General features: G+C 41.5%; 1 protein-coding gene across 1 annotated transcript; it reads left to right on the top strand.

Annotated features, from left to right (window-relative positions):
- The first annotated feature begins 743 nt into the window (after positions 1 to 743).
- CHST10 (carbohydrate sulfotransferase 10) lies at positions 744 to 19,610 on the top strand. Its single transcript, XM_059839513.1, has 6 exons — positions 744 to 1,066; positions 5,803 to 5,937; positions 8,723 to 8,820; positions 11,528 to 11,762; positions 14,020 to 14,125; positions 15,998 to 19,610. Exons 2-6 carry the CDS (start codon positions 5,838 to 5,840, stop codon positions 16,533 to 16,535), a joined length of 1,077 nt encoding a protein of 358 aa, XP_059695496.1. The 5' UTR covers positions 744 to 1,066; positions 5,803 to 5,837; the 3' UTR covers positions 16,536 to 19,610.
- The last annotated feature ends 450 nt before the right edge of the window (positions 19,611 to 20,060 follow it).

Here is a 20,060-nt window from a genome sequence, read left to right as displayed (position 1 = left end):
CCAGCCTGTGTCTGCCATGTCAGGGTGACGGGGTGGGGAATGCCCGGCTCTGCCAGCTGCTTTTAGATGAATTGTTTCATTCCCGCCTGACCAAGGACAACTTTCCTGCCTGATGGTGGGCTTCAGAAAATGGAACAGTGAGAGGTGTTTGGAGAAACATGAGGGAGGAAGGATCACATGGAAAGGGACCCTTTTCGTCTCTTCAACTCCCTAACAGGAGGTTGTAGCCGGGCGAGGACCGATTTCATGTCCCAAGTAGCAAGTGATGGGACCAGAGGAAACAGCCTCAAGTTGCACCAAAGGAGATCTGGGTCAGGTTTTTAGGAAAATTTCTTCATGGGAAGGTTGTCAAAGATTGGCACAGGCTGCCAAGGGCAAGGGCGGAATCACCTTCCTGAAGCGTTCAAAAACCATATGGAGGCGACCCCCGGGGACACGGCTTAGTGGTGCCCTTGGCAGTGCTGGGGGAACGGCTGGACTCAAAGATCCTGGAGCTCTTTTCCAATAGAAATGATTCTGTAATTTCCAGATGCACATATTTTTCTTAAACACGAGCGTTAGTGACCTACGAAGATATTTTAACAGTTAAAACACCCAAACGTAACAACCCAAACACACGCACACAAGAGTATACTCGTGAGCCCGGCTGCAACGCCACGCTCGAGGGGAAGGAGGGAAGAAGCGGGGCGGGGAGGGGAGGGCAGAACTGCCCAGCCCGCCCTCTATTCCTCCCTCCCTCCCGCCTTCGGGCGGCCGGGTGCGGCGCTGCGTCTTCTCGCCGCCGAACCGGGCCGTCCCCGCGGCGGCCTTCACCTTCCTCCCCTTCCCGGCGGCGGGGCTGGGGCCTGCCCGCGGCCCCGGGAGGAGATGGAGGCGGCGGCGGCAGGGCCGGGCGGCGGCGGCGGCAGGGGCTGAGCGGGGCCGGGGAGGCGCCGCCGCCGCCCGCAGCCGGGCGGGGGGGATGCGCCGGCAGCCAGGGCCGCCCGAGCGGGCCGGCCGTGCCGCCGAGTGAGGCGGGAGCCCGCCGCCGCGGGCCGGGGCTGCGGGCAGCGGCGCTGGAGGGCCGGTAAGCCGGGGAGGGGCCGGGCAGGGCCGCGGGGGGAGGCCTGGCGGCCGCCAGCCCAGGGCACAGGATCCTCCGGCACCCCGGGTCGGGCGGGGATGCCAGCGGGCGCTGCGGGCTTGTGTTGTACGTCTCTGCCGGGTGAGGGGAAGCCCGCCCAGCTTCGTCCTCCTCCAGAACGGGAAAAGTTTATGCCGGTTCATCCCAGGTCCCTGCGCCCGCAGCTGGGCTGGGACTGGGGCTGGGCATTGCCTCGGCTCGTCCCCTGCCGGTCCGACCACGGCCCTGTCCCCTCTTCTTCGCGGGGATCGCTCTGGTCTTACGGAATGAATGGAGCACCCCTGAAGCCTGCACGCTGCCGTTGCCAGCAGTGACGAGCGCGGGGTGCCCGCTGGAGTGGAGCTGCTGTCTGTCAGACGGGCACGGCGTGCGGAGCGGAGGCAGGGTCCCGCTCGCAGCCCGGGGCGCACGCCGGGCCTGCCCCGGGCCGAGGTGGCTCACGCAGCGGCTGCCGGCGCTGCTGCTGCCCTGGTCCGTGGTTCACATCCCGCTGACAGGTGAAGTGCGTGCGCAGGGAGCGCTCCGGGCCCCAGCGGGAGCTGGAGGAGCCGACACGCAGGCCTGCTAGTGCCCTCGGGAGGAGGCGAGCTCTAGGAAAGAACCAGCCTGTTACGATGTATGTCAGAGCATTAAGTAGCACCACACAACTTGCCAAAGGAGCGTCTGTGATATATGTTAGTCTGAATTTTTTTTTAAAGTAGAACAAATTGGCCAGAAGCATTGATGAAAATGAAATAGGTTGTCCCAGTTAGCTGTTGCTTGGCCTTCCTTTCCAGTTCCATTTCCAGTGATGTGAGTCATCAGGTGCTGATGGGCAAGCAGTTGGGAGTTTGAGCCTCCTGACGTGTCACTGCCATTGACGATGCGTGCAGGGACTGTCCTGCCAAGGAGCCCCTGTGCAGGCAGTATAAGCTGCAGAGCCAGAGACTGTGCACTGAGTTTTAATGCTGCTTACATCGTTCACCCTTTGTCCCATCATTCACTTGAAGACAGCAGTCTTCTGCAGAGAATGAGTGTTTATTCAGACAGGTTACTTGTGGGCCTCGGGTCAAGCTTGCAACACTGTGTCTTGGTCTTTGGTTCATGTTTGTGTTGTGTGTTGGTGATCCCATTTTTTCTCATGCAAAACCCTTCTTCTGGCTAATCTGAGGGTTATGTGACAGTTTGCCTTTGTGGTAGCCCTGAGATGGAAGGACAGAGGAATGGGTGGGGACTGGAGTTTTGAGATCTCGTGGGTCTAAAAAGTGTAGAATTGCAATAAGAGGGAGAAACTAACCGGAGAGCTGTATATTTAATTGTGAGAAAATGGACTAAACTTTCAACATATTTCTTGCTTTTGTCTACTTGTAAAGAAAAATTGTGTTTTAGACAACAAGAAATAGAAGACTGTCTTGGAAGCTGAAGAAGCCTTTTAAAGAGAAAAACCAGAAGCTAGTACCTATATTTACTAGAAAATAAGTGCAGGAGAGGGAACAGAAATTCAGCAAAGTTTGAGATAAAACAGAAAATGCAATTGCCCTATCTGGAAACAATAAAAATATTAAGGTAGAGGCAGAGAAAAAACATAAACATGTTGCTTTTTTTTTTTAAGTACTGATCGTTGCATTTAAGTGAGCATAATGGTTGAGGTACTCCTGTTTGTAACTTTGAATAGTTCTCCATCTTGAGATCAGTGATGAGCTGTTGATGCCGATGTATTTTAGGATAATAGAAGTAACAGTGTAGTAACATCATAACTACATCATGACAGATCCTCTGACAAGACTCGTACATTCATGAGTGTGGTTGCAGATTTCATGTGCACATTAAAAAGAGTGTACAAAACTGCTTAATGTTTTCCTCTCAGCTTCCACGTCTTGAAGGATAAAAGTGGTGGTTCTTGTGGATGGGGCTGCAGTTCTGACCCCCTCCTGCTCTCTAAGCCCTGTCCTTAAGGTGAGAATTGTCCTGCTTGTAGGTGAGTGGCTGAAATGCTCTCCTGTCCCTGCAGCATGGGACCTGGCAGCTGGGTCCTCTCTCCACTAACTGCATTCAGGTCAGAGCACACAGGAACTGCATTTCCCATGTGATTTAACACAATTTCTTAGAAATCCAATACATAAATTACATAAAGGGATATAGATCAATAGTCCTTACTGAATGGTGTGCATCCATCACCGTTACAGAAGTGGGCAGACTAGCAGGGATGCTATGAATGTTGGAAGCTGTTTCTACCCTGCTTTATGTAGGACAAATATACTGAGTTGGACAGAGAGGTTTGGCCCAGACTTTTCATTATACCTCTGAAAAGTCCATAGCTGATTGTTAGAGATTTTCCTCCTGCAGAGTGTTCTCTGCAAGCTTTTGTCAGTCTGCTGCATTCAGTGTTTTTGAATGTTGAACAGTTCTCACGGTTTTAGCAGAGCTACCTAAAAAGTACAAAATATCATTGCTACAGTTCTGTGTCTTGATATCAGATCTGAATGTTTGTCTTCTGTGAGAGCTGGAAATGAATGCAGTGTCTGAGAGTAAAGGTAACTAATCTCATTGCTTAAGTGGAAGACGGTGCATTGCATGGCAGACTGAAAAATGAGGACCTTTGAGACCTGGTGGTTTTCAGCATGAATCTTAGGGCAGGCTTGCACTAGTGCAGTGGTAGGATGGGAATAACTTTTGAACTACTTAGCTGAAAAGAGGCCAGTCTGATGGAATTCCTATGATATTTGTATTTCCTGGTCAACAGTTTTCCAGATCGTGAAGAATAAACATGTTTGGGGTGTTGCATGATCAGTTTTCAGCAAGGGAATTGCAGCAAAAAACAGGAGATGACAAACATTGTCTTAGTAGAGGTCACAGCACCTGTAGTTGTCCAAAACACAGTTGATTCCTAGGTGTGGTGTTTTTAGAAGTACTTAAAAATGGACTCATGAAAGAAGAGAGGGGAGAGAAAGAAACTTTCAGAAGCCAAGCTGAAAAATGTCACACTAAGAAGATAAAAGTAGGCCTGAACACTGCCATCCTAGCTTTTTTTTTTTTTTCCCTTTAACTGGAGACATTCAGTTCTTTTCATCCTCTTACCCACTTTGCATACATCATTTGGGTCCCAAGTCTGTTTTGAACTGCTTGACTGCCTGCACAGATTTTTAGTATATCCTGAAGATGGTTCACTGCTGTCAGCTATGGAGAGAATTCTTCCTGGAAACATTTGCATTGCTGGAAGGCAAAAGCTAGTTGGAAAAGCACTGGCACCTGTAGCAGTCGTAGTGATGTTGCAGGTAACACTGCAAACAGTGCTGAAACAACATCAAAACCAGGCTTACTTCTGTTATTGAAACTTTGTGGGAATGAAGAAAGTGAAATACTGGTATATGACTGAGAAACTTAATAAACACTTCCTTAAAATTGTTAAGTAACATTTTTTTGTCTCATAACTGGGAATGAGTGCATTTCTTGTATTCCTTGGCAATTCACTTAAATGCAAGTATAGAAATTGTGATCACAAACCATGCAGACATGACTCTCATTGAAGTTGCATGTGGCTACTTTAGGACTGAGTTTGATCCTATTGCTAGTTATAGGATGTTTGTGAGGATGCCATTGTATGAGATTTTTGTGTTAGATCCTCTTTGGTTAAATGCTTGGATGTTGTGTTGCATGTGTTCTCAAAAGGAAGCATTCACTCTATTCAGCACCTGAGTTCAGCCTCTCTGGCGTCTTATCTCTCCAGCAACAGTAGAGACAATAGTGCTATATTTTTGTATGTTTTGGATGTGGGTTATTTTTTTATTTGCCATGGAGCTTTCACAGATACCTGGTGTCTACCCCTGTGTGTATTGCCCATCAGAAGTTGGAAATTCAGCTAAAGATACAGCCTAAAATTTTCCATTTCTTGTAGTGGCTGGGAACTTCAATCTCTTTTATCGTTGGTTTCCTTATATTTAATCTTATAGTCATAGAAGAAAATTTATTAAGATAGCAGTTTCAAAAATCAGGCTAGAACTGTGTGTATTCAGTCAGTTCCTGTGGGTGGTTTCTTTGCACATTAAAACTGCAGTCTCAATTGTTTGGGTAACCCTTCCTGCACTCCTGAGAAGTTCTGTCTTTGAGGCTTACCTGCAGGGATACAGCTACATGTAGTAGGCAGTGCTGCAAGAAAACTGAAAAATATCTGGTCAGCTTAAGCTTAGTGTTTAAACTTGGTAGCTTCCAGCCTGTAATTTCTGTAGGTTGGGCCGGGGAAGAGTCCATGTTATATGTCATAAGCTGACTTGGGTTAACATGTATAGTGTTAGTGTTACATCTACCAGTGTGAGCACAGCTTTCTTCAGTCTCCCTTCCTCTCCTACAATGGGCTGTAGGAGAGCCATTGAATCAAAAAATAAACTCTTCTTTAAAAAAATGGGGCATTTGATCTATCTCCCAAGCAGCCAGACACAGTGCTATTCCCAGCACAAGCAGGAGGGGGGAATGTCAACAAGGGTGATGGAGTGAAGCCTCCCTTTGATAGCAGCCAGTGGTTACATTGTCTCAGCCTTAATGTTGCTTAAAAATACAGCTGAATGGGCAAAAAGTTAAACGTGGAATCTACTGCTATGTTTTATGACACACATATTAAAGTTTTTTATTTTTGGGTATGGAAAGTATTTTTTCTAAACTGTAATAAAAATAATTAATGTGTCAATCTTTTCTCTTTCAAATAGGAAGTGCCAACTTTATATGGCTCACATCTGACAACATGCACCACCAGTGGCTGCTGCTAGCTGCATGCTTTTGGGTGATATTCATGTTCATGGTTGCTAGCAAGTTTATCACATTGACTTTTAAAGACCCAGATGGTAAGTTTAGTTTTAATGTTTGATGTGGAACAGAAAATTGAATAGTGCTTCACAAAGATACTCTTTTCTATGAAAGTAGTTTTTGGCATGTTATCACTTCTTCAGCAAGACTGAGAACAGAACAACTAAATGTCTGGAAGTGACAGTGCTGATATTCAGCCTCTTTATCTTGCTAGAAGTCTGCAAATCTAACATCACAGGAGATTTTTTTGGTGGTTAAGAACAGAAGGGATCATGTTTGGCAGTACTGTCTTGGCAAGTCTGCTTTTCCAATTACATTTAGTTTCAGTATTGTGATCTACTGGGGTAGAAGTTATGTGCAAAAACAACAGAGCACTATTACCTGTTTAAAGTCAGAAGAGACTCGGAGGGTACTGAAGAGTTCATTTCACATGATACTAGCTTCTGTCTTTTTGTCACTGCTTGTCTTGTGGCTGAGGCATTATGTAAAACTTATGGAAAGTTTTATTTCATTTGCAGTGCACTTTGCCTAGCCACCTCTGGCCTGCTTCTTGCATTCAGTTTTATCCCCTGCTATTTGACTTGTAAACAGCTTATAGGCTTTTGCTCAGCTTAAGCAGCCGAGATGTTATTAAGATGATGAGGAATTTAAGCCATTTGATGACACCACACAGCATGTTACTTTTGTGTCTGCTGGGGAGCTGCTCTTACAAAGCCACCCTACTGAGAGTTTTGGGTGAAGGTGATGATATGACTTTGAGTCTTAAGAGATCTGTTTCTGCATCTTCCTAAGACATGCAAAAAATATGTAACTTTTGAAGTATTGACACTTGTGCCGTGTTTTTCAATAACTTGATAATGTCTAAATACATTAGGTGTACCTTTATAAATAATACACATCTATGTAAAGATTTATTCAGCAAGTCAAAGGAGAAATGTAGACTAACTTAGCTTTCCTTGGACCCAGCTGTTCTGTCCTGGTACATCTGCAAATCAGTTAGTCTTATGTTAGTAGTTATATCTTCCAGTATTTCACCCTATGCCAACTCTTGATTTCCAGCTCAGGTATTCTTTGGGTGTTTCTTTTCATCAGAATTTGTCAGGAAAATTAAAATGTAGTTAAAAAAAATAATTGCTAGAGCATAGCCTCTGCATTAATTTGCTTTCTATTATCTTGGCTTGCCAAGTTTTTTCTTTTTTTTTTTTTTCCTGTGCTGAATCTTCCACTCCTTTTGAATAGTTCTCTGAGCAGATGATACATAAATTCTTAAGCTGGTCCTACAAAGGCATGACTATAGTTAAGTGTATATATGTGTTGGAGTGTTTGTAATAAAACTGATTAAGGGAAATACTTTGACTATACCAACAGAATTTTGGAGGAAGTCCAAACAGGATGGCAAATCCTAGAGAAGCTCTTCTAGACTTAATAAAATATAACTTGTCAGAAATTTTTCTTACTTGTATGTGTCTTCCTAGCAGATGGAATAAAACCAGCAGATGCTCAATGAATCAATGTTCTATTGTTTAAGCCATTTACTGATGGCTTGGGTACATAAGCAGTAGGAACTTCTTAGGGAGCAAGTTTCTGTCCATCATTCCTAGTAGCATCTACAGGCATGCTTTTACACAATGATAGTGAAAAAATAGTTTAGATGCTCTTTCACTGAATCAGATTACTTGTATTTTACAGAACTCATGAAGCGAGTCTGTGCACAGCAACAATTACAGTTCCTGAATGCTTGAATGCTTCCATTGCTTTCAGTATTAACTTGCTTTTCCATGCATGCCCTTTGTTAAAATCCAGTGTCGGCAGAGTAGAGTACTCCCTGAAGAAAAGAACATAGGCAGTGCACACATTTTCTCAACCATGAAACAGTAAGCCCCTGTGGATGCAGATGAGGAAACATTATTCATAGAAGAATCTATATGAAGGAAAAAGTAATCCAATATGGATGGAAATAAATTTTCAGGGAGAAAACATGTTCTTTTTGCTTTGTAGTTAGGGAAAGCTACTTCAATTTATTTTTGATTTTTCTGCACTGTGTAGACTAAAGTTAAAAGCCTGTGTTATTTTTTGGTTTTTTTTACCATACTAAATGCAAAAGATGAAATGAGTTCTTCCTTACATGCCTTAATTTGGTCTCAAACTATTAGTTGTCCTAAAATCACTAAAGAAGAAAAAGAGTATTAGCTGAGTTTGTTGTTGTGAGAATCTCTAAGGAAGGCCATTGATCCAGTAATAAAGGAAGGAGGGGATCTTTATTTATTTTTGATTATAGGTGCTTACTTAGAGTACCACAGAAATAAAAGGGTGTCCATAATGACACTTTTCTTCTTGTAAGTTTAATAGCCTACAAAAGAAGAAACATTTTTACTAGTATAAGGGGAGAGAGGAACCTGATATATTTAAGGGGTTTTTTTGGATGTGCTTTGGCAAGTTCATTGAAAAATAATCTCCTATGCACAGGGCCATGTAGTTATACCAAATTGTCTATCAATTGAGGTATTTGGATTCAAGATTTTGATGTCTCTGTGCACTTTTCAGAAAAAAGCAAAGAAAACAACCAAAAAACCCAAGTAAAATATAATGGCTATGTTTATCTGATAAAACTCAAATGAAGTTGCATCCAAAATTCCCAGAGTACATCCTTTAAAATATTCACAGTCTGTGTCTGTCTTGCCTAGTACCTTTCCAGGTAGAAACAAATCTTAGTGTTTTGTAAGGTTAATACAGAAAGTAAAGTTCATGTGTTTTAGTTGTAAAGCAGAAAGAGTTGCCTTCCCCTCACCTTCTGTAATGCTGTTATCTCTCTCCCTTCTTTAGGCTATGGTGCCAAGCAAGAGCCACTGATTCTGACAGCTGTGACAAAAGTGGAGGAGGTACATGTGCCAGAGGAAAAACATTGGCCTGAAGAATTCCAGGTGCATACTGTTGAGATAAAGGTTATGTGTATTAAAGATAGAAGAAAAGAAGAGATTAAGGAAGGGCTTCCTGTTGTTAAAATGAATCGCTAGACAGGAATTATTTATTCAGACTGCTCTATTTAGGTAGAGCCGACAGAATTCATTTTAACTTCACAAAGCTGGTTTGTTACAGTAATCTGCTGTCTTGTTTCATCTGAATGATTCAACTTAATGTGTTTCCATTTCTAGGAGAAAATTGTTACAGTACTCCTTTATCAAGTCAGGACAGTCGTTTTTGTTAGCCTTTTTAATATAATGGCGCAGTTTTGGATTACTTGTGTTCTGTCTTGCCATAGCGATCAGGTTTGTGCTTGTTGAGGGCAAGCCTGTGTCTGCTCCATTCTCTTAGATTTCTGCCCAATCTCTCTGTTTCTTTTAATCACTGTCAATTTCTTCTTCGTATTTTGTGCTTTGTGTTTCACATTTCAGCATTTTTCCAAAGTAGAACATGAACACAATAGTAGTCAATACCAGTTGATCTTTTAGATGCACAGTTCTGTGCTTTCAGCAAATTGACAATGAAACTCTGAAAATCCTTTATACAAATGTAAATTTGAGACCAGTTGCAGAGTGAGATAAATCAATTTTTTTCTCTTTTTTTTGCATTAGTACATAAGTCATCTTGTGTTTAACGTAGTTTTGTGATGCAGCATGGAAGGTAGGTTAGCTTTATAAGCTTGACTCTTTTTGGTTTCATTTTTCAAAAGCACAAAATTTAAGTTAGTTACCTTCAAAATACTTGGGAAAAACACTCAGTGGAAGGTGTATATATATATATGGGAGGAGAGAGAGAGAGTTTTATTAGCTTTCTTTACTGGAAGAGGATAATAAGGTTTCTGGATCTAAAACAATTCCCTCTTGACTTCCTGACAGCATGAAATGTAGAGTAACAACATTAATTTTGGTTACATGCAGAAAGAATTGTTTGAACAGAGAAAATAATCTGACAGACTGTTCAGATTACATTCTGAGCAGGGGGTATTGGAGAAGAGTAACAAACAAAAAAAGCAGATTTTTTTTTTTTTCCTTAAGAAAGGTTGGGACAAAAAGTAAAATAATTCCTTTTTCATCTGTAGATTGGACACTGTACCTAAAATCATAGAATCACATAATGGCTTGAGTTGGAAGGGACTGTTGAAGATCATCTAGTTCCAAGCCCTCTGCCATGGACAGGGACACCTTTGATTAGCCCAGGTTGCTCAGAGCCCCATCCAACCTAGCCTTGAACATTTCTGGGGTGGGCCATCCACAGCTTCTCTGGGTAACATGTTCCAATGCCTGACCACCCTCACAGAAAAAAATTCCTTCCTAATGTCTAGACCTGTTTTTTTCAGTTGAAAACCATTACCCCTGTCTTGTCACTGCAGGCCCAGGTAAAAACTTTGTCTTTCTCACAAACCCCTTGTGAGCATTGAAAGGCTGCAGTGAGGTTTTCCTGGAGCCTTTTCCTCTACAGGCTGAACAGCCACAGCTGTCTCAGCCTGTCTTCATAGGAGAGGTGCTTCATCTTGGACCGTCTTCATGGCCTCCTCTGGACCTTCCCTTAACAGGTCCATGTCTTTCCTGTGCTGGGATGCACAGGGCTGCATGCAGCACTCCAGGTGGCAGTAGAGCAGAGTACAGGGGGAGAATCACCTCCTTTGACCTGCTGGCCACTGTGCTTTTTTTATGTGGTCCAGGGTGCAGTTGGCCTTCTGGGCTGCAAGTACACACTGCCAGCACATATCCAGTTTTTCACTCATGAGTATCCCCAAGTCCTTGGCAGGGTTGGTCTCAATCAGTTCATCCCCTAGTCTGTATTGATATTGGGGATTGCCATTCAGTTAGTGGAAAGGTGAAAATTTGTCAGTAGAAATTTAAACTTTCCTATCACCCCTTAATTAGAGAAGCTTCTTTTTCCTCTCACTCCACTAGTTGTGAGGCAAAAGGTAGTTGTGGTTCCTTTCTTAGTCTCAGAAAAATCAGACATGTGAAACAGCTCATCCATTTTTGGGGAGAGGTATCGTGATACATCTTTTATTTGTCACACTGATGCTCATTGTTTACATTTTTATTTACCTGATTTTATTTCAACTTGGATAAATGGAAACACTGGATGCCTACAGGTGTTAGAAAACAACACAACACAGAACTTTTATCCTATGTTTTTTTCCCAGCCAGATGGGTCACAAAATATTCTGAGTTGGAAAGGACCCACAGGGATCACAGAGTCCAACTCTTAGCCTGTGCAGGACGTCCCCAAGAATCACACCATGTGTCAGCCCCATCTTCTCAGAGCTTAAAGCATAATTTATGTTGGAATTCCTGTCCTAACCTCTCAGAAGCTTTTATTACAGGTTGTTGAAATTCTCTGGGAGTTCCAGTATTTGAACTGGAACTTATCCACACAGATAAGGCTCTCCTGCTGTGCAGCAGACTTAAGTTCTTGTATGGAAAAGCTCTTAGTACTGTATATACTACCATGCAATGTCTTAAGAGCTGAACCAAAGTACAGCAGCAGCACAGGAAGCAAACTGTTGGCTATCCCTTTAGTTAACACATGGCAATGTTTTAATCTGGGAGTCATTAGGGTGCACAGTTCAGGGATTTCTATACTTCATAATTTGATCTGAAAACTAAAGTCTTTAACTTTTATTTTTTTCTTTCTCCTCTGCATTTCATAAAGCCAACTGGAAAAGCTTTTTCAGGAAATCTGATCCGCCAGCCCCTGGTTCATATGGAAAGACTTGAGCTTCTCAGGAATGTCTGCAGAGACACTGCATTGAGAGATCTCTCTCATACTGCAGTTTCCAAATTCGTCTTGGACAGAATATTTGTGTGTGACAAGCACAAGATCCTGTTTTGTCAGACGCCAAAAGTGGGCAACACTCAGTGGAAAAAAGTCTTGATCGTTTTAAATGGTATCTACTTTTCTGTGGGTGTGTGGGTTTCTTGGAGGAGGAGGAGGAGGAAATAGAATTGTTCTAACTGGGGCAACTGAAATGGATTCTTTTTGCATTTCTGTACACTGATACTAAATTTCAGCTTTTCATTTATCACAGTTGTTTCTAGTCCTTTCAAAATATCCCCTTAAAATTAGACCTGCTCTTTCTGTAAAAATAAGTATTGTAATTACTTGGCTCCAAAGTTATTTGAATCATGACAGAGTACCAATATGTGTGTAATAGGTAGGTTTCTTATCTTTGAAGAGGTGCACTAAATTATAGAATTTGAAAGTGTGTGACAAGGTATTATAATTGCTAAGTAACAATAATATGAAATTTCTGGCTAAAGGCCAGTGACTTTTAACTAGAGATTTTAGCCGTGAAGAAAGCCAGTTAAATCTTGGCAGCTCCTCTTGGTCTGTCTTGCTGAAATCTTGTGTGTGTTCTATCACTGAACCATCTTATGAGTTACAAAGATTCTGAGGTGCTTAACGCAATAGTTTGGTCGCCAAAGGTATCTTATAAAAGATGGTGAAAGGAGGAATAAAGGGATGAGTGTGTTTGAAAAATTAGCAAATGAGCTGTGTCCCTCAGCAAAGCTTTTCTAGCAAGCAGTACTAACATTAAAAACTTCAATGTTAATTTCATCCTTGATCTATGGATGTGAGCTAAAAATCTAGCAGATATTCCCATACCTCTGTGTGTGCATGTTTCTTAATACCTATGAAAGCAACACTCAAAGTACTAAATATGGAGCTATATGAGGGCATTGGAAGTACCTGCTCTTAGCAGCATTTGAGAGATAACATGCAAAGAATGCCTCAGGATGGGCAGGCATGTATTGGCTATGCTGAGTGGAGGATAACTCATGTCTTAACAGTAGGGAACTTTTCACCTTGAGTTTCCTAGTTCTGTCATGTTGGATAATGATAGAAAATTGCTTCCACATAAAAACTGGTCTCTTTTGCCTTTAGCTGCCAGTGCACCGGTATCTGCTGATGAAGGCTACTGCTGTGGTTGACCTAACTTTCTCCTCTTTGGGTATTCTCAGAAGGCAGGGCTGATACTTGAGGGGGAATAATTCATGTCTAAATACCTGAGGGGTATTTGGAGGTTCAGGAGGGGGAAATGCAGCTGTGGCACTGTGGAGGGGCTAACTCTGCTACTGCTTGTACTGACTATGTTCTCTGAATGAATGCAAGGTATTGATCTCTGTGAGGCTGTCTCATCTGACATCTGTTGTCCACATGTGATTCACCTATGGTACCAAAAAATACAACTGAAAACCTGAAACTGATAAAATCCAACTCCATTCCCCACCCCTCAACCCTGCCCCCTCCAGGAAAAAAAAAAAAATTGGAAAACTGGACAGCTGAGTGGTGTGTATTATTCACTTCATTTCTGGAAATGAGAAGGCTGTAGAGGCTTTCACTTAACAGGCTTGTTTTGTAGCACCCTGTGCTTGTTGCAGGTTGATATTCTGAAACGATGCTGTTGTATGAAGGCTTTTGCCTAAAGCCCAGGGGGCCACATGAGATGTTTCTCAAGGTCATTAAACCTTCCAGGATCAGGATACTAAAATGAACGCAGCAGAGTTAAGTGACGTTGTTTTTCTTGTCAGCTCATGTGCTTTCAGAAATGAGTATCTGGAGACTTATGTTGTTCATTTTAGTGCCTTTTAATCTGTGGAGTATTCTCTGATTGGAGTTTTTGTTTCTGCACAGCATACTTGTTAAAAAAACCTTATGGATCCTGAAAGCAAAGTACTTTTGCATTGAAGCAGTTCCAAAAGCAGCTCATAGCATTTATTTTTGTTGGTAGTTGAAACTCAGCCAAAAAACTGGTTCCTTCTTCTGAGTTAATCCTGAAAGTCTTCTTCCATTTGTATGTGCAGGCAGAGGGAAAGAGAATGGGGACACTGGCATGCAAGGAGTTACAGGCTTAGACATAATTGCTGATGAAATTTGTATAATATACTTTTCTGAGAATTTTGGGGCCATTCTGGGAATTCTGGGGCCATTTGGTCTTGGACCTTGATGAAGAATTTTAACCATTTTAAGCTTTGCAGTCAGAATCTCTCATAATTTAACAGTTTTAAACATAGTAACTTTCAATGGTAAAAATAAAGAAAAGAGACATAAAACTGTCATCCAAAGGCATACATGCTTGCTTATACTCACTGGTTTTTTTCCCCTTGAATGCATCACTTGCTCTCTCCTTTTGATTTGTCCAGGAGCATTTTCTTCCATAGAAGAGATCCCAGAAAACATTGTACATGATCATGAGAAGAATGGCCTTCCACGCTTGTCCTCTTTCAGTGACTCTGAAATTAAAAAACGGTAAGTGGCCCTGCCAGTGAGTGTGTGAGGGGTTTGAGGTCAATGGTGTTATGAGCAATCAAGGGTACATCTGAAGTCTGCGTCTGAAACTCAGGGCAGCAAGGTTTCTGCTCCACCACTTGTATTATGGCACTATTCTGTTATCCTCACAGATAGATGCTGCTGTATCTGCCTTCCTACTGGCTTTGAAGGAGAGCACCAGTGTAATTTGTGATATAGATAGGTGAGCCGGCCAACTCCCTGGGATGTGTAAGGTTTCTGTAATTCAGTGCATACCTAGTTGTTAGATAGCTGACCTTCAGAACAGAACATCCTGATGTCTTGTATGGTAAATCTTACTGCCTACAGGTAAGATGGTCTTTGTGGCAGACTGACTTACTGGCATTGAGCTGGTTAGATTTAGATTGTTAGTGCTTTTTAGCCCCAGAATATTTTCCATTCAGCTGAACCACTTTGTTTTCCTGTTTAAGTGCTTCTGGTTATTTTCAGACCCAAAAAATACTCTGCAATAGAACCTCTACATCACTTTGGCTAGATTTTAAACTGTGCCTGCTCTCATCTCTACTAGAGCCTATGCCATATATAATCCCTGTAAGGGGTGGCAACATGGAGAGAATAGTATATAGGATGACAGTGGACACTTGTAAGCCTGTTCTTGCATGGGTTTATGTGCATTGCACCATTCTGAAAAGTCAGCCCTTTATACATGTGTCACGTGTTAGTAGAGCTCAGCCCAAGGGTTTTTGTTGCACGCAGTGGCGCAAGGACATTTATCACAGCTGTGCCTAGAGAATTGGGGTCACTTCATTGTGTTTTTCCTTCGCACTCCATTGTGTGAAGGAAAGTATGGTCACTGCATTCTTGAGAGCATGGATCTGTTTGGCTCCCTGTGAGCAGCCCTGCAGAAAGGAACTGTTCACCTGGAGGTAAGCCCTAGTTAGGAAATATGAAGTTGAATCCGTTATTGCTTGGGTTGCTGTGTTCTGCTCAGCATGGAAGCTATGCTGGAGGTGTGTAACATGGGTTCGGTTTGGATCTGAAAATTACCAGAGTTTTAGGTGTGGAAAGCAGGATGGTGTGGATCTCTTGACTCAGTTTGATGGCCTCTGTCTAGCTCTGCCTGGCTAGGAATAAGTCTGGAGTATCTGAAGTACGATGCAAGTGGTGTACAGGCTGAGGAATCTATCTGTGTCCAGTCCATCCATCCTTATTTCAGTGAGGACTGGGCTCTCAATCTCTTTTCTTAGCTATTTATTGAAATAAACTTTGTTTTCAATTTATTCCTCCTACAGATAATCTGACTACAGAATATTACATATTACAGTACCACAGTAATACATTAAATTCTGTTGAAAACTGTGGTCTCATGTTTCAGTGGTGCTCTCAGCCATTGTTGAAAGCATGACAAAACATCAAAATAAAATACCATTCTTAACGTCTTTGTAATTAAGCAGCAATTTATCTAACTGCCTGCCAGTGAAAAATGCAGCCTTCTATATGCATTTAGCTGCACCAATGCACTTTTCTCCATGTCCTTATGCATTTTGGTTTTTTGAGCTTGATCACATAGCATTACAAATATCTAACTTGGAGCTCTCGGTGTCTTTTGTCTCCTGTTTATTATGGATTGAGGTAAGCTAAACTCCTCCAGTTTGAATAAAATGTGAAAACTAGGATTAACCATTTTTGTGTCCTGTATGTAAAAACTGCTAGTAAGAAGACAGAAATTGTATTTAGTCCTATTAATTATAGTATTGATACAAGCGCTCTAAGATTCATGTTGCTGCGTCTGTGGTCAGAGTTCACATACATTTTGTAAGTGTATGCTAAACACTTTCCTTAATTATTTAATTTTTTTCTTCCTCTGTTTAGACTGAATTTATACTTCAAGTTTTTTATTGTTAGAGATCCATTTGAAAGACTTATTTCTGCGTTTAAGGACAAGTTTGTGCACAATCCTCGCTTTGAACCTTGGTACCGGCATGAAATTGCTCCTGGCATCATTCGTAAGTACAGGAAGAACCGCACAGAGACCAAAGGGCTGCAGTTTGAGGATTTCGTGCGTTACCTGGGGGACCCTAATCACCGATGGCTGGATGTTCAGTTTGGTGACCACATCATTCACTGGGTAACATATGTGGAACTTTGTGCTCCCTGTGAAATCACATACAGTGTGATCGGACACCATGAAACCCTGGAGGACGATGCTCCGTATATCTTGAAAGCAGCTGGCATAGACCACTTGGTATCATACCCCACAATCCCACCAGGCATAACAGTGTACAACAGAACAAAAGTAGAGCGGTATTTTTCAGGAATTAGCAAGAGAGACATAAGACGCCTCTATGCACGATTTGAAGGCGATTTTAAACTCTTCGGTTATCGTGAGCCTGATTTCTTGCTTAACTGACACCTGGGATAAGATCTGAAAAAGTGTCTCATGGATTAATCTAATCCTGTGTGAATACCAGCTGCAACACTGGCAGAGCTGAGAATGACCATTTGTTTTCTAGCTTTTTGATGTTGCTCCACTTTTCAGTGAAATATTTGTCATATGAACAACTAGGGGCTTATAGTTGTTGTTTCCTGATCATGTTTTCAGTACATTATTGCAATATGTTAGGAATTATGTCTCTGTTATCTATAATACAGAATTTGACTTCTCCCCTCTTCCCTCTAGGAAAAAAGAGGGAGAACAAATGGGCTATGATCTTCCTCTTCTCCCAGACAGAATGCCATTTTCGAAATGTTAAGTATTTGTAAAGGTGACAGTTTCACTGTAGGTTAACCCTGACATGTGGGTAAACATAATGATTACTGCTCATGAGAAAGTCATGTAGTCTCCCATGAGCTTTGTAAATGAGAGGCCAGTACAAGACTAGAAATTAATTAAATGCTTGACAAATATAACCATCTAGGTTCTGTCACGTGGCTGCTACAATAACGCTGATCTAATCCCATTCTTGTTTGTCAAAAAATGAACCTAATTAGACAGAAGCTTTTAGGGATGTACGAAAGTGAACTGGTTCCACATCCCAGTTGTCTCTGTACTTTTGTCAAGTGTTTACTGTATTTACTACTGATGTATTGAGCCTCATAATTCTACTTTTGATTTTCAAGAGATTATTTAACTCCTGGCTATGTAAGTTATGTGAGAACACCAGCTGCAAGTGGAGCATAGAAGAAATATGAAACTGCTAAGGAAACTGTTAAGAAAAATTAATTTAAAGTCTCAGTTGTATTTGTGGGAGCACATATAATAATCACAAGATGCTCTCACACAATTTAACTTGTGTTTTCTTCTAACAGTTAAGATTAATAAAGAAGTTACAAAAGCAAGATGTCATATTAAAGAGCTGCTTACTTGGATTAAAGATCCACCTTTTTCTTATATCCAGCCTTGCTCAGTTCAGTACCTCAGAGAACAGAAAGTTTATCCCCCTCTGAAAATTCATTTCCCTACTACTAAAGGAAAGGAGGAGACAAGATGAATCCCTGATTTTTCCAGTGCTTCACTGCCATGGTGTCCCAAGTCAAAAATTACTAACATTTATTTTACTGATATGGTAAATTAGCTATTTGCCAAAAGTTTAAATGTCGCCTAAATTTGTGTACCCATTTTATGCATTAAAAAAAAAAAAAAAAAAGAACTGAATTGAGTGGATGCAGCCATCATATTTGCTTGTGCTTGTATTTTGTCTTATAAAGAGCAGTCTCTTGTCTGAGTTCACCAGCAATAAAAATCAGTGTGCTGCCAGAAGAGAGATAGACCAAATATCTGAAATATAGGAATTGTTCTGTTGCAGTGAGCGTATTCTTAAAATCATAGTCCCAAAAGATTTATTTTCAGATCAGCATAATGTTGCTGGCTGGAAATGCTAATGATGGCCAGTGCTATGGAATCTGCTTTTAAATCCAGCCACTTTATGTTTTTGATAGCTTTCTGTATTAACACAAGGAAGCATCTTGCTCTTGTGTAAAAGGAAAGCTGTGCCAAGTTGACATGTGCTGCTACCCACAAACAGGAAGCCCTCTTGTAGGTGGAAATGATTTCAGAAAGATCTCAGCAGATGAACTGAAATAAAAGAGAATCATTAACTGGGCATTGTTAGCAAGAGAATAATCCAGGGTGGCAAAGTTGGAAGGTAGGTTATTTTCTCAGGTTGGTTTGTTTTGGTTTTTTTAACAATTACAGTGCCCTAACTTGTTAGTTCTTAACCAATGATAAAAAGATGTTAACAGCTCCAGGTTTTTCTGTAGTTTTCTTAATATGGAAACTTAGCAAAATGCACTGATAAATGCATTTTGGAGCTAATAACCTGATTGATTACCTTGCTGCCAACTTGAAATGTAACAGTGAATAATGTATAGTAAATTCGGGCCTTAAAGTTTAATAAAGTAGAATTGTTTTCCTCTGAAAGTATAAGCTACTGATCACACAGAAGGCCAATGTATGTTTTTCTTTTTCTTGGTAAATTACTTAATCTATTGCTTGCTTAAAAATTGCCAGATGAAAAGTGCTACAAAAATATTAAGTAATAATATTTTTTCTAATAGCTTTCTCTGCATTGAGTTCTGAGCTTTGAACAGAGCTATGGACGGACCTAGGCAGAGGTGTATAATCCTCTTCCATCTCCGTGTTCCCATGCTTTTCAGGCTGCATGGAATGCATGTTATCATTTCTTCAATTCAAATGTGAAGTTTCTCCATTCAGTTATATGTTCCTGAACTATATTTTCTTTCTAGAAGCATGGATTTGGTTTTTTTCCTTACACGGCTGAAGTAACAACGGTGCAATTTTGGTACCTCTCTTGAGGAAGCTTGTAAACCGTGCTGGTCCTTGGCAGGGCGTAGTAGGGCTCTCCTTAAACTGGTGTGGTGCAGGCAGGACAGTCAGAGTGTGCTGTGTTAGGGAGGAGGCTCTTGCCATGCCAGCTATGATAAATTAAATGCTTGTGGTTTGTTTCAGTTTGATTGTACTCTGCACGAGGCTTTCACAAATGTAGTCTCAGTGGCACGCACAAACATCATTTGGCTGTTCAGATGTTATTTGCATACCACTTTCAAACTGCAGATGATACTTATGTTATATTTTTGGAACTGCTGGCCCAGATTATTCTTTCTCCTTTCCTATTATTGTTACAGCTTCAGAAGACAAATTCACATCCTTACTTTGTGCATCTGTGTCTTTTTGTTGTCTCTCCTCAGCAGTTTTTGAATCCTTAGGCCCATTTTAACCACATTTTGCAAAGGAAACTCAAGGGGGAGTGAGTTGAAGTAATTTTCTTGAAAATAGGAGGAAAAACACTCCTTGTACATCAGAGTCCATACTCTGTTGACTTTAGCAAAAGTGCAGACAGGAAACAGTTTTACTATATCTGCTTATATGGAGCTCCTGGTTTCTAATGGACTCCCTTCCCTTGTGCTCCCTACAGTCTGGCCTCTTATCTCAGCTAAGACAAAAATTAAATTCAGTTGTATTGCATGGGTCTGTTATCTTAATTTCCTAATAAAATTGAGCTGACTGGGTTTTTTGAGATCTTGGATTAAGAGGGTTTGTCTTGTGAAAATGGATTCAGAATTCACTTGCTTGTGAAACAACTTTATAGGGTAATGCCTATCCCCTTTCTTGTAACTTCAGCACACTGTGCATTGTCACTGCTGTGCTTTCTGATTGCGTGCCATGAAGATGTTTTTCTGTAGTTAAAAATACATGGGCTTTTTTTTTTTATTTTGGGAACTGTTCTGTCAAAGAAAATGTCTCGAAAATATGTATTCTTCCCAAAAAAGCATGTTGTTTTCCGATTCATGCGCAAATGCTGCCCTGTTTGTGCTGGGGGTAAGGCTCCCTGCTGCTCCGTTGTGTCTCCATCCTCAGATTAGGGAAGCCATCAGACAGCTCTGGCTTTAGTGCAACATCACTTTTTCCTTGAGG

Source organism: Haemorhous mexicanus, chromosome 2 (assembly GCF_027477595.1).
Source record: "Haemorhous mexicanus isolate bHaeMex1 chromosome 2, bHaeMex1.pri, whole genome shotgun sequence".
Taxonomy (NCBI): Eukaryota; Metazoa; Chordata; class Aves; order Passeriformes; family Fringillidae; genus Haemorhous; species Haemorhous mexicanus.
The sequence above is the reverse complement of the archived record's forward strand: the minus strand, read 5'-3'. Positions and strand labels throughout refer to the sequence as shown.